Raw genomic sequence first — 15,476 nt, forward strand, 5'->3', positions numbered from 1 at the left:
ATGTATAATGTAAATATTCGTGCACAATAACGTTACTTAGTTTAGGCTTGTTTCTAAATCTATCAACTTTAGCTAGATAAGATGGTTTTTACAGTGTGCAGAGATGCTTTATTCGTTCTGTTACACGAGTTCTTAACCGATTCGTCCCAGACATTTGGCTCCGCTTATCTATCGAGTCTGATTTTCATTAATGTGCTTAGCACGGCATAGCATTAGTACAGCAGAGCTCTATTATATGCTCGTCGTTGGACTCTAACCCATCCCGTTTAATACTGTATAACTAAATATATAAAGCGCAAAGGTTCGATAAATAAAGAAATCGGAAAACAGCTAGAGGTATGTTTTTTTCGAGACACGTTCATTCCTAAGATGATATAAATTACCTCATAGTGTTGCATTACTTTTATTCTTGGTCATTCCTTTGTTTTTCTCAGTCAAATTGAATCGTGGCACCTATTTTAACAAGCAAAAAAGATTACGAGGCATAGCTAATTGGAAGCCTTTTCTTTATCAACAACTGTCACTCTTTTATTTTTTACGTCGGTGCCCTTTTCGTTTACCTTGTAGCGTTTTCCATTGCCACCGGAATTCCACTCTGGCCAGTGAATGGAAACTTCTCTAGGACATAACGAGGCGCTTCCTTCGCCTTGTCTTTCGTTCGTCCTTTTCTCTAGAATTTTATTCGTGAATCATTCTTTGCCCCTGCTCAGTTTTCCCATTTTTACAGTAGAGCTAGTGGCAAGTACCAAAATAAACGTGTTATTGCCAGTTCTTTTTTTCATAAATTTACTTTATCTATTTCAGTGTCTTTCGTCAGCAATCTTCACTGCTCCATTTCATCCCGCTGACCTCTCCGCGACGTCCATTTGAACCAGTTGTACGACCTTGGCCCCGAAACGTTGGATTAAGTCATTTGACCGGTCGGTTGCCTGGCTGTTCGTCCTATGCCTTTTTCACCCCTGGATTTGCGTCCTTTCTTCAACACATTTACTTATCCACTTTGGTTTTCTGTTTTTCCTTGTCCAGCTGCACCAAGACCGTTGTATTCCGTCGTCTCTCTTCTGCTCAGCTTTACGTCTGCATGTCTGTTGGTCGACCGTTTGCCTCCAGTACCGTTGTTTTCCGTTACTGCGAAAACTGTTGCTGTTGGCTACTTCTGCGTTTGCAAGTTCATTCAGATTCTGTCGTTTTCTATTTGACAGTCTGGCGGGAGTCTATTCTCTCTATATTCTTTGCACTATAGAGTGAGTGGGCTAAGTCAGTGGTTTATGTACTCAGCATCCGCCGGCTTATAGACGTCCTTATCATGATTCTTGCGGAGCCAACAGTAAAATCCAGCCCAATTAACTAGCTCTTTCTTTTGTTTGTTGCCCTTCCGTTGTGGTGTGGCCCTTCTTGAAACAGAACTTTTCATCCACTCCAACGCTAACATCAGAACAAGAGCTCCAATCCTTGCTTAGAAGGCTACCAGCTATTTTTCTGCTCGATCAACATGAGGCTTAAACAGTGCTCTGCAAAAATCTGAAACTCAGAATTAAAAAGAGAAAATCTAAGGAAGCGTGGACGAAGCTGGATGAAAAAAAGCCACGTTAGAGTTGCACGAGCGGCAATAGCCGCAACCCTTGTGTATGTTTGCAGCCTGTTAGCCCAGCCAAACCTTAAGCTAGCCTCTGTCTATTAGCTGAGTTTACAAAACATGTGCCCCGGGTAAAGTGGATACGTGAGGTTAGACCTATTGTCGAAAAAGGGTATATAACATGTAGACGAAAGAAGCGTCTAGGATTTGAGCGATGGAAAGGTCCGTTTTCGTTCAACGACGTAGTGTGCCATCAAAAGCTAATTCCCTTAAACACCAAAGCAAACGCAATGACGTGGGCGGTGAATAAGCAGAGACTGATTAAAGCTTGACTGTTACCACAACGTGTAGCGTGGATAGCCGCGTACAGCGGACGGCGTACGAAGTACGGCGATCTGGGAAAAAGGGCGATCGACAACAAGCGCAACCGATGAGACAGGGCCCACGGCCAGCTCATTTGACCCCGTTTCCTCCGTCTGCTTTCTACAGTTCACTGTTTCACCGCGACAAGTCGCAATGACATCACTAAATGTTCCTAATGCGACCAAACAGTACGATTGCGTATAGTGAGATATTTACGCTCGACTGCTGAGTTGCTTATGCTGGGTGATTCCGTATATAAATATCCATTCCCGTGGACTTGTTTCGGCAGCCCACAACGAAGACTTGCGCTCACACGATGCTAAATACCGCGGATACTACATTGTGGTATTATTAGTAAGGTATGACTAAACTGAAACGGGCCGTCTTTTTTTTGTCGGTTTTTCGTTCTTTTTCTAGCATGCGCTCACCTTTCACTATCGTTCAATTGCTGCTCGACCAGTAAGTGTACGTAATAGCGCAGAGCCTATCGGCACAAGGAATCGATAAATGTCGACCTAACGGAAACAGCCCCTCTGATGTTTATGGTCTAAGTAAAAAGTGTCATTTCAGCAGGCCAGTTCGGTAAACGAAAGAATGAGGGGAACTTCATTTATACCCGCGAACAGGGCGCATCTTTCAGCCATTATACCGGTGGGGCATCTGTGATACAGCTACACACAATCAAACACTAATGAATAGATCCATACAGCATTGTCGATATGGACACGGCACTATTGAACGACTCTGAAGATGCTCAACGGCATACAGCTAATGCATGTGTGAACATACTATTTCACTACGGCTGACCCTACAACCACCGAAGCACGGTATGCCTATGTTCTAGTATCTCTACGTGAACTGTCTGCACGTAGCAGACCGACGTTCCGTTTACAGCAACAGCTAATCTCCCAACGATAATCTGTGAACAAATATTACCAACGATTAGACGTTGCCTGAGATATAACGAAAAACTACGTATGAAGGCCGGCCAGTATAGACTCCAGCAACGTTCAACCGACGACAGTGAAATAGTGTCCACTACTGCCTATCGGCGGACGCAGTATCTGCTAAAGGCACGATCACTGATGATGCATAAAATTAGACCCGAATGGGCGGAGATGCGACAAAACAACGACCGGACGTAGTAGCGTGCAAACGCGTGTCATGTATTTGTAGCAGACACAGTCACAAGCGTTGCGACAGTATCAACGGAGCCTGCGGAAACGACCATAATAACAAGAAGTGCGCCATCAACGGCCGTGACGATAGGCACGGCGATGAAGAAATTAGAAAAACTTAGCACGACGGAAAAGAAACGATGAAAAGGCGTCGAAGTGGAACTTCAAATAAAAGCTGGCGTGCAGCGAGAACATATTTAGCAAAGGCGAACCGGGGAAACTAGGAAAGGCCGTAAGTCGTTAACGCATCGACCCTGGGGGGTATTGCTGACTTGTCTTATTATATCTATCAATCTATCAGTTATTCTTCGTCTATATTAATCTTTGAGCTGAGCAGCTTTTTCGTCTGATAATGAAATCTGCCCAACTCGAATACAGCGGCAAGAATAACCGATATGTCATGATCGATACAATCATGTAAAGGAGTTTCGAATGAACGTTTTTTGAGGGCTGCTGTCTGAGAAAATTGGCACTTGGTCAATATACTATGTGACAGATCTAATAAAAAAACGGGGTAGAAAATGTATTGTTAACCGTTTACCAGGAAAGTTGTTTGATGGCTTAAAAAAGTGCGTCACCATGCACACGACGCGGTGTGCGTATCTGTTTATGTTATTAGAATAGTGTTAATTGTGTGTTTCTAGTAATAACTAGTATATCTGTACGAATGAGCTCGCTCATGTAGTTTTAGCATTTCTTGTTACTAATTAGAAATGAGCTTTCATTTTTAAGCGTATTACGATATCCAAGCTTTATCTGAATCAAAATAGGGTGAACTAAAGAGCTAGCTGACCAGCTGATTATTGCTTGGTTGATTGTTGGTTCTGAGGTTCCACTATAGGGTACTCATGCGTGTGAACACATAAAAATTGGTTAGCTAATCAGAACCGAAGCAGTTGTAGTTACACCATATACAACGATATAATCAATAGAAGCACGATTTATCTATAATGTAATCGCCAGATCGATCCGATAGAGTTAGTCGTGAAATATGAAGTTATCGTTATTGGCTTTGCGAAGATTTGTCCAGACGTATGTTTGCACACTTGGCACACTTTATGGGAGACGGAAATTTCATCTCTTTGGAAAAGAGATATATATATCAATAAAGTGCACTTTTTTTTTTCAAATTAAACAGAGGTTCTTCAGAATAATATGCTATTGGTCATATAAGTATCTGAAGCAAACCGCTGTAATCTTCATCTAATTTCTAGTATGACAGTAATTCTAGTATGATAGCCCTAACCTATCAGGTATATAGTACGGCATCCTCCAATATAATCGTCTGCAATGCAGTTTGTTCCATAAAAGATCGGTAACTTCTATTCTGAGCTTCCTCAGGTCTTTCCATAGCAAAGCGTTAGGAACTAAACTGTAAGAGGGCTCCGCGTTAGGAGTCTCAGCAGAGCTAAGTACCTATTACGGCAAAAGACAGTTAGCGTACGGAACAAGCAAATGCCTCACAACACAGGATAGCCGAATGGGACCTGAAGGAGTATTCGTGTGTGCCGTTTGCGATAATTGTGACCTATCTAAACCTGCTCTAGCCTTGCATTCATCCTTATTAACATTCTAGACACAGACTATTTCATCATATAATACCCACCTATATTTATCAATAATAGTTCTTCGATACGAAAAACGATTACTGATACTTTCTTTTTGAAACAAACAGGCGGAAGGCTGAACTGAACCCTACAATCACAGACGTCATAACTGATTGTCGAACAGTGCCGCTGCTCGGGGCAGCTGGAGGAACACGTACGTATGGCAAGCAAACTGTGTTTCTTCACCCTTATCATGCGGTCCTGGACCCCCGACTTATCTGTTACTACCACCTTGTAAGAGTGCTAGCAGTAGTAGTATATATGATAGCTATTCGCCATAGTTGCGATATCGCCCGCCGTTTCCGGTGCCGTTGATGCCAGGTCGTTAGTTATACGTTGCGAAGTCATCCTGACAAGTCGTTATAGCAGTGGCTTGACGGCTAACTATACTTCTGGAAAAGTGCATGTAGTTACTCTAAAACATTGGTTGTTGATTTCGATCCCTATCTATCTGTCTTCTTCCGCCTTTTTCATCACTCTGCCGATAAGCCTAGTGGCAGCCTTTGCTCGTCGCGTAGAATCCCGCAAGCAACGTCTCTCCGTCTCCAGATGATAAAAGGTGGACCACCGCACAACTTGCATGGATGGATTCTGCCTTCGCCATGCCTTTTTGCCATGCGGAACCCACCGCCCTGGATTTCTCCGTAGCCTTGAAGGAGAGAAGCTGACTGCTGAAGTCTCAAAATCACCTAGCTTCGCTCCTGCTGCGCGCTTTGTTAAACCCTAACTAACATCTTCCAAAGAAAATGAAGCGTACCGCGCAGATGTTAGCAGGCGGAAAACGGCAAAACTAACTGGAAGGAAATTAAAGAAAATAATCTTGGAATGCTTGTCGATTGCTTGCCCGTCTACCCGTTTATAAGGGGTTTCCTGACTGGCTGATTCAACGCTCTGTGGGGGAGCCAGCCCGGCCAAGCTGCTTGCTTGGAAACTACCAGGCCCATGTACCCGGCCAACACTTTATAATCTAACTACATAACTCTCCCTTCTCCTGCGACCTCTCAAACTTTAACATTAGACCACAAAGCACTACAAAATCGCTTGCCTTCTTGGTACCGTTCCAGTCCGGAAGGAACAGCCTTTGGGGCCCTGGGCAGATATCTGCCAATGCATTAGTTTTCTCCAGCGTTGAATGTAAATAAGGCGAATCGGCTGCGAACAGGAAAGGTGGAGAAAAAGAGAGTGACGTTGTGCAGTGTGATCGTTTGTGATCGTGCTGCCCCAGCTCATTTTGCGCATCAATCACAGTGTATGTCCTTTTTTTACATCTTTCTTTGCATCGTTGCCTCGCTAGCTTTTGAACAGAAAAGCGTTCGGGTCTTTACCTCCAGTCCGTCTCATCTTTGCGGGTAAGAGTTTGCCATCGTCTTTCATAACAGTATGGTGTCCAGGAAGTAACGAAGAGGGCCGAGCACCTTTACACATTAGTTATTTGACTGTTGAAATCGCAGCAAAAAGTAAGTGGCTGTACTTTTCTAAAGATAGACTTACTACCCATCCACCGATGAGAAAATCACGTTCCAGTCCATCGACGACAACTTAACGAGCGATGAACTATACGAAAGGCCACTTTTTCCATTTTGATTTCAGTTGAAAACCTGTTCATCTTATTCACCCCTGTATCTCATAGCTGCATAGAGAAGTAGCAAAATACATGGAATCGAAGAATGTAACGAAAGGTTTAGTTTTGATCGTTCTTGGCTGTCATTGACGGCCCACAAAATAGATATACTTGCGACCCTGAGAGGCTCTTATAATATCAGCTCGAGAACAAGCTGCAGGTTTGAAGGGGCTGACCACATGTCGTAAACAGAGCCTTCGAACGGCTGGAACTCTAGTGAAAAAGTGGAAGGGTCTCCATGAGGGAAATTTTACAGTGAGCTAAGCAGTTTATAATCAGTTTATAATATATAATAATAATAGGCAGTTTATGGATTCTTAGCTTGCGTCGTTTTTATGTTTATGGCAAGAAACTTTAAAAATCAACCGATTAAATTATTTACAGTATATCATGTGTTGCAAAATTAACGAGTCACACGGTTCAGCTCTGAAGAGTTCCTGTGGCGGACGATCTATCAGAAGTAAAAAGATTAGTTTACACCTCTGTTATGTGCCATGGGAGTCACAATTAGGAACTCGAGTCGTGCGAAGTACTTCAGTACCTCAAAATGTTTTTCTATGCGGTACCGTATATAATTTCAACGGAGATTGAAACGTTTTTAACGAACTTTGTGGTGGGCATGGCTGGGCAATATTGCAATTCTTTGGCGTGCCGTGGGTTGCCACTACGATAGTTAATTTCATGGTCATTGACAAACTATCATACCAGATTTCAGATACTGATAGCACAAATCATGCATAACAGATATACTACATTAACAAAGTCTCGTGAATGATGTTTTGCTATTCGTTTACAGTATTAGGCCCGAAGCCGTTGGTTATAGTATCAAAGTTGGGATGACAGTTATTGAATTCGGATCCGAGATGTGCGCCTTAACATAGGGTCTGACATTGCGCTGATCTAACTGCAAGGTTAATAATTATTAGTCTTAGAATTTACGTCCGAGGATTTGAGGGAGTCCAGCACAGCTGGTATTTTGAGGGGGCCTAGGAGAGAACATAATAATGAATATAGTATTTTTTTTTCTTATTCAAGTTCGTTTGTTATTCTATTACTTGTTAAACTTATTCGTTTGTTCAGATAAAATCCCATTCCGTGTAACATATCTAGGAATCAACGGTAAACAGAAACACAGAGACTGTCATGAATATACAACGAATAGAAGTCAATTATTGCCAAAGGTTTTTAGCTGCGAGAACTGGTCGAATCTAGAAAAGTAAACAGGGTTTCTATCTAAAGCATCTTATATTACTCATCTTATGTTATTGAAAAGAGGGATGATACGTTAACGCATAGACATGCGCTTTCTTTACCGCCTAACATATTTCGTTACTATTTTCTCCATAGCGGCTCCTCTAATTGAGTTCTTAGAACAGAAATCAAATAGAAGCACATAAAAAAACACTACTAGTTTTTTCGTTTTTTTTTTCCCGTTTGCTCTTTTACCACTCGTATGCAGCGCACGAGCTGGGTGCTTTTTCTATTCTTTAATAAAGTATCATTCCTTTCCTTTTTTTACTTAATGCTGCCACTGATACAACTCCTGGAAGCTTTATCTGTTTGATCAAAGCACACTGGTATACCTGGCACGAGAATCACGTAGACATGCTCTTAACCTGTCAACTCTCTTCGGGCTGTCTATACTAACGATCGCCTCATAAACTAAGCGAGTACTCTTACTATGTACTTTTGGACTCTAGAGGTTTTCTCTCACTTACACCACTTCTCCTTTTTTTAATGTCCACAACCTACCGAGATGACCCCTCTTCACTTTTTTTCAACGTCTAGGCAAAGCCAGCCAGGATCCAGTCGTATAACCCTGAATCCATCGAATCCATGCAAAGCATCCACATTACCATTCCCAGCAACTTCTGGAACTTGCTGTAAAGTTTTTTTCAGTGTCGCCCCTGAGTGCCCCGCCACGCGAGGAACTGCTTTTTCGTCGCTTTTCCCTTTTTGCTCTCTAGCGCACCCTCATAATCACTCAGTCTATCGTCGCTGTTACCGCAATCAATCCGTAACAAAGCCATAATGCTATGGCTGCAGGCATCGCCAATCTTGCTAACTTACCTGCCGGTCACTCTATGTCAGCCCTACCAGCATTGCGTCCCTGTTCTACTCAAGCACTACAATTATATGCAGTTAAGCTACTATCAATCGTAAACTAACTAAAGGGAGCAGCTATCTGGAAGATGTACATTGCCAGAAGGAGCAAAAGTGTCGGGAATGCAATTTTTGTTGTTACATTCTGTCGACGTCTATAACGATTGCTACCATTTGCTATACCTCCGTTACCGCTATTTCTTCCACCACGTTCTGGGGCTGCAGTTCTTTCCACTTAACTCTTTTTCTGCTGCACACTTTTTTTCATTTCCCGTATTTAGAATCATTCTGGGTTTTCGCACATTTGTTAGCCCCTTCTCAGAAGGCTCTTTTCCGTTCTCACAGTATAAACGTCGGTCAACGATGGGTCATTAAAAAAATCGTTCAGTTGCGTGCTGTTCAAATTGCACGCGTATCTATGTGCATTGTTTCCAATGTGCATGCCGTATACGTACCTGTTGTCGCGTGTCTATGTGGTAATCCTCACAGGCGCCAATCAGTCTAGCCTTACCGAAAAGGTGCTTTGAGAGAACCGAGCGACTGATACACTTCAGAAGAAAAGGAATGGAAGTAAAACGGACTCCTAAAAATAGGAAAAAAATCTAAACTGAAAGCTGAGTGGTATAAGTCTCAAGCGAACAATGTGAACACCTTTCCTATATAGAGCTACATAAGTTCACACGAGACTGTGAACGCATAGATACTCTTTTTTTCCTTTTTTATGTTTCCTCTAAAGGCCAAATAGGTGTCGTTGTCACTGCCACCTATAGATAGTGCATAGGGAAGCTGGTCCGAACTCAAAAGCTCTAGAAACTGCTTAGAACAGCTGTCGTTCTTCGCTGTGAGACACCGAGGTTGACGCACGAAAAAAAATCATGACTAAATGAGGGGAAAAAATAGAGGCTAAGGAAGGTGGCACCAGATAGGGGGAAATTGCATAGAAACGCCAGCCAAGATAGATAGAAGTAGGCAGTCTCTACTTTTGGTAGAAAGGTATTGGTATATTTGGCAGAAAGGCTATGCGACGGACAATCCGGCGCATTTCATAGCACTGCAGAAACGAGGCCAATAAAAATAGCGCGGCGAAAAACGGGCATCTAGCCATGATCATAAATTGTACCAAATCGACTCGAACATCGGTCGCGCATATCCAGTGCATCCATAGAGTATCACCAGCGGCTAGTGTTCGATGAGTGAGGCGGCCAAGCTTTGCAAATAGGACACGGCACCTATTCATGAAACAAACTAAGGAAGGAAATATATAAGTTTCGAAAAAAATCAAAGAACACATCAATAGAACAGCAAAAGCGGGGATGTTAGCTCGTTGTAGTATCAAGTGGCTCAAAACAGGTATAGTTTAGGAGAGTTCGAGAAAGACCCCAGCTATCTGCTCGTGCAGAGACCGCCTAGATACGGTCTGTTTCTTTTGTTAGGCGTATCAGGGACGACAAAGCTCGGCACAACTCCCTATTCCCATTCGGTAGGGATTGCATCGACGATTCTACTATTTGGTATTTTTCGATGTTCGGCTACGCCGCTTCGTAAGGCCATTGTAAAGGCGAGCGATTACCTTACATACAAGACTCATAATGAATAACAGTATAATTGTTAATATATATCTCAATGCACGAGTAAATCTAGCTATAAGAAGTGTCTCGCTCATGCACTAACCTTCAAAATCGAAAGCGGCAGCTTCAAACGCAATTATTATAAGACCTGGCAAAATTTTTGTGGTGTGTACTATATAGTAGCGTAACTACACAGTAGATGTTCTTCAGTAATTAACATAGTAATGCTAGTAATTATTATGGAGAAATCAAACGGTCGATTGCATCGCAAAAGTTTATTGCTTTAAAGATTACCAACAATTTCAAGTTAAATTTAACATATTTAATTAAAGCATACAAATGTGGTACATCGAAATACATAGACCGACACATACATATGTGAATACTTATCGCCTACATTTAGATAGTTAGCTTGATTATGGAGTCAGTAGGGGGTGAGCGATTTGTATTAGCGACCTTGTTTTCCTTGGAGTACCAGACTGAATTTCCTCTGTGTTCTATAATCCTAAACTCGACTGCTATGAGGAACTTACCTACCAAAAAGCCACTGGACAGAGGCGGGTCTCTTGCGTCGTTACGGGGTTTCGTCTAAGCGGACGATCGACCAAGACATCCGTCCAGTGAATCCGACGAAAGATAATATGTACATTCGAGAATAGATAAAAAGAAAAATTGACATGAATTAGCCAGGCTCGAAGATACAGCCAATAACTTAGAAGAAATAAGGGTAAATAGAGTGATCGTCTGTGAAATGTTCACACAAAATAACACAAGGGAAGGGCTATAATGGAATGAAGTACGAAACAGAATGTCCAGTAAGCAGGATCGATAATATGACTGATTATGATGACGGTGATAGCGATACCATTTCTGTTTGAAGGCCGAGGCGAAGCCCAGGTGAGCCTAAAGAGTATTTTGAATTTTTCGTTCGGCATTGCCTTTAGGCATCGCTCTGGACTAAAAGCAATTGGCGTCTGTCAACTGGAACAGAAGTACTTTACCTTGACTTGTCAGTTCATTTTAGACTTGGTGCCTCCGTCGCCATCGCCTTTCAACAAATCCGAGATACTGATCAGCTGTTTCAGAATGTTAACGCGTTTCTAGAATTATGTAGGCGGAATAACATTTAGTGCAACTAGAATTAACAGTTGTCAACATCGAAATATTCATGCTCTCTGATATGGTACAAAATAGTGATGGTCCCTTGAGCCGCCTTCGCTATACGTGAAGCCTGTTTAGGAATTCTGGGTACTAAATAACTTGTTGGAATTGTTTTTGGTTTCTCATCGGTTAAAGTGCCGTTAGCAACACTCGTTATCGGTGAACGACACCTACATTAAGAATAATAAGCAATTTAATAGTAATTTAAGGCCTTCCTAACTTAAATTGAAGCACTAAGTGTGATTCTAGCTTCATTCCGTGATATTCATATGGTACGCATAAACACCTTTGCTTTTTCAATGGAGCGAAAGGATCGTTCATCGGAGCCACCTTCCCTGTCGGTTAGCGCAATTAGCTAAATACGATAGTCCGATTGTTTACTATTGCTGGATTTGAACGAAAAATACTTACAATGCATACCGTTTTCACTAATACATTGTCCCTGCTGTGTTCTTGCGTCGATAACGCAATGATGAAACCCTAATTAAGTTTGAAGCCCCAAGCGTTTTTATATTCGCGAGGGACACAACGTGTACTCCTTCTGAAAAGTTTCCTTGAAGTGCACCACTGCTGCTTTTCCTCCGCCGTCGCTGTTGCTGTTCTTGTTCTTTTTATCAAACTGTAGCTTAAGCACCTCATTCTGTGGAAGTCATCGAAAGGCCGACGATAACCTTCCACCGTTGCTAGCGTAAGAACGTGGCACGCAGACACACTCGCACACAGAATTCGGCACATGCACACCAAAGGGTCTGTGTGAAATTCATGTTGACAACGTTTTTCCTTATGGAGCGTTCTTTTTTTTCGGTTTATTCATCGATCTGGCGTCTGGGGGGAAATTCTGTTGCTTGATTGACAGTTGGTTCTGGACGACTGTGATGGTCGGCCATCATGGCACTGACATGCAGTCAACGACTTTCTGGCAATAGCTTATGGAAGATACAACGACCATGCATATGTACACTAACGCTGTTTGCGATTACTTTTATCTCGACAAATAATGTGTCTGGCCATTTTCCTATGTGATTCCTGAGTGGCCAATTGGTAGTGTGCACTATGTTATTATGTCAGAGTATATAGAACTGAAGTGGGTTACCGATTTGAAGAGTTAAGTATATATCTCTGTCGACAGGAAGTAGAACAAAAATCAAGACGAACAGTCAATAAGATCCCATGCACGCAGTATATAGTAAGAAAGGGGCTTACTCTTTTACAGCGATTTATATGAATAATTTAGCAGTGCTTTCTGGGACAAAGATGAACCACAGGGGACCAGTCCGAGTAAAACGGTGGCTAACTTCTCAAATCTTAAAAAAAAATGTTTTTCTACACTTGATTCAGTAATTTAATTCAACATGCGTATTGAAATGTAAATCTGTATGCACCGTCAAGCAATGCGTCGACCTAAACATTACCAGCAAAAAATTAAAAAAATGAAGTGATATATGTATGTATACTAAAAAAAAAATAGGCTTCTGTGCTAGTTCTAATTATATGATCTGTAAGGTAAACAAACGTTCGATATTAAAAGAAGTTCAAATAATTTTAAGAGAAAAATAATTTTGGCGAACCTATCAGTTTTTTAGTTGTCTTAGGATACTTTTATCCAGGATTTACCTGATTTCCCGCAACTATTTAAACCTATGCATTGCTGACGTCTAGCAAATATTATTATATATTCCACATACCCTGTATCAGACGCACGTGGAAGCTGGGAACTCAAGGTAAAGACAAAGAAAGAAAATAAGCGTTCCTTCGAATACAGCATATGAGTGCATATTAAAGCTGATATGTAAAGTTAAATAATCTAGTATGTTTTAACACCTACTCCTGACTGACTACGACGTAAAATTCGATGATTTCTAGGTAAAGGGTGACGGGCTTTCATTTTGCTCTGTCTACCTTTTGTCTTCTGTAGGCTGCGATATAACGATAAAGTTAGCCTGACTTCACGATGCAATACGTACTGCATTTGTGAAACACAAGGACCCCTCGTGATCGCGGCAGTCACCTCATATCGTCCGAAGGCGGCTTGGTTCCTGTAGTATCGTCCGCCAAGCGATCATTTGGAAAGTCAAGTAGCTGCTGTCAAAAAGTTTCCGTCGACGCACGCGGTAAACCTCCATCCCCGATCGAAGGGTAGTTATGAAATTACGAAGTTAAGGGCTTTACTGATGTGCGTCTTACGCCATGCTCTCGCTGTTATTGCGCTTCAGAATGGACCTGCCACATTTTGGTTCAGAAAGACAGCGAATCAAGACTTTGGCCTGGTGGCAATTGCCTTTCTGACCCAGTTGAGATGCCATTCTTTCGTTGCGGAGATCAGCCCGCTTTCTACCGATTGAACGGTGACGATCGCGTCAAAGGAGTGTTTCAATCTGGCTTTTCGTCGTGTCCTTCTTAGTCGACTGGGATTCTTTTCCGTCCTTTTGTGAGCAGTCAATCCCAGCACGCGTTGGTATACAGTCAAATTCAAGGCGTCCAAGTATCCGCATCGTCTTGCGATTAAGCGTGCTTTCGATATCCGAAGGTATACAAGGTGTAATTTAGTCCTATGGGGGTCCTTTGAATAGGCATAGGCTTCATTATATCATTTGTTACACTTGAGAACGACTGCCCAGTGCTTTTTGTTCGTCAGTAATAATATCACCTATAGGGATACGGAACAATCTGAGGAGGGAAAAGCACTCGAACGCTGCTGACTGACTTTAGGGAGATGTTTGCGCACAAATGATCGTCATAAGAGGCGTCAACGATTCTAAATAATTCGTGGAAAGCTTCACTTCAAACGATTCTTATGTCTTAGATTTTTCGTATCAGCGCGTAGTGAAGTTGCTGGCTATCGTATCTTTTACCGAGTGCAAAAAAAAACTCATTCTGAAAGGTCTCATCTGTTAAAATTTCTGCAGTCCATCGCAGAACCCATCTTCATGACCGCTAGACTAAATAAGCGTAACATAAGTGAAGTTCGATATTGACAAAAACGAGTAGGGTCTTCTTCGATGTATTAGGTAATACATACGTCGGAATACACCTGATTAACAGAGTAATGTGAGAGTAAATAGTCTATGGACTTAAATGTATTGCTAAGAAGAGCATTTTCTGTCTAATTAACGCTATCGTAATATCTATTTCGTTCGTCGTTCGACTACAATGTGCACTACTCTAGAATGTTCGATAAGCTAAACCTATATAAATATTATTATAGCTAATAATGCAAACAATAAACAGCTGGCACGCGGTTAGGGTATAAGAGCCCGACATACTGTTAGTCTTCGGCTAACGGTCTAGTTCTTCACGAAATATTTACGCTTCAAGACCGACCAACACGCAGTACCATGAAAGTTTTTCACGAGCTAAGAACGTAAATGGCCATTTCTTTCGCTTAGAGAAATTTATATGTGGCCCAGCTATTCATACTGAATGAAACTATCGAGCAGAAGATACTGAATTAGGAAGATAAAGGCGATCAGGCCGACAAAGTCAAGTCACACATGACAGGGCATTGGAGTCGTCCCGCAAAAGCTTACGTGGCAGGTTTCTTGAACCTGCGATCATCTCGAAACCTCGCGCAATCACTAGCGAGTAAAATTCGTGTCGGTACAATAACGAGGGCCTTAAAAATTAGCCGAAGTAATTCTTTAAGGCATAACTTAACTAAGAATGCATAAAGAGTAGCACCGAATAAATTCATTCGTTGCCGGAGCTCGAGCGGAACCCTGCGTCCATTTAGGAGGGGAAAGTTTCCGTATAAATATTTTTCGTCCTGACTACTCTGTCAATCATGACCCGTCAACTAGTTACTTTGTTTTCATGCTCTTTTTTACCTAGGTAATTTCTTCTAGGAACTATACGGCAAATAAAAAAGAACACAGGTTTTTTGAAGCACGAAAGACACTTCCCAATACCTTCATCTATTTATATATATATGTAAAAATCAACACTAATCACGAAAATGACAAAGCAATTTACTGTGCTCTTCGCTCTCCTTCTTTGTCTATTACGCTTATTCATTTTGACAATTACAGAAATAACATTTCTCGTAACGGGGCTATCGACGATACAGGAGCTGCCGCACCGCGTGGAGCTCTTGCTGGTCTCACTAGCGGCACATCTAACTCTGTAGCTGGAGCCGGATCAGGACAAGGAAGTGCAGGTACAGTAGCTGTTGGAGACCTATCTATAATTGTTCCCATACTAGCCGAAACGGCAGATGCTGGGGTACTGGCCGCTGGAAGTAGCCTGGTAAACAAGAACGACGGTGGTGTGTCCATAATCTCTAGCACTGGTTGTCTCTCACAG

The 15,476-nt window shown here is 42.0% G+C and overlaps 1 protein-coding gene across 8 annotated transcripts in view; it reads left to right on the top strand.

Annotated features, from left to right (window-relative positions):
* Positions 1-15,476, top strand: part of LOC111246921 (uncharacterized) — a 70,642-nt gene that overhangs the window by 55,027 nt on the left and 139 nt on the right. For 3 of the 8 annotated variants that reach the window (XM_086983743.1, XM_086983742.1, XM_086983741.1), the window contains 2 exons: positions 805-920; positions 15,203-15,330. In XM_086983743.1, the coding sequence (XP_086839869.1) occupies positions 805-920; positions 15,203-15,300 (214 nt within the window). In that variant the 3' untranslated portion in view covers positions 15,301-15,330. Of the gene's footprint in view, positions 1-804; positions 921-4,792; positions 4,879-5,801; positions 6,074-15,202; positions 15,331-15,476 lie in introns of those variants that run through there. The other 5 variants (XM_086983745.1, XM_086983744.1, XM_022797315.2 and 2 more) reach the window with 3 other exon arrangements.

The sequence above is a fragment of the Varroa destructor genome, unplaced genomic scaffold, assembly GCF_002443255.2.
Source record: "Varroa destructor unplaced genomic scaffold, Vdes_3.0 BEIS01000003.1, whole genome shotgun sequence".
Classification (NCBI taxonomy): Eukaryota; Metazoa; Arthropoda; class Arachnida; order Mesostigmata; family Varroidae; genus Varroa; species Varroa destructor.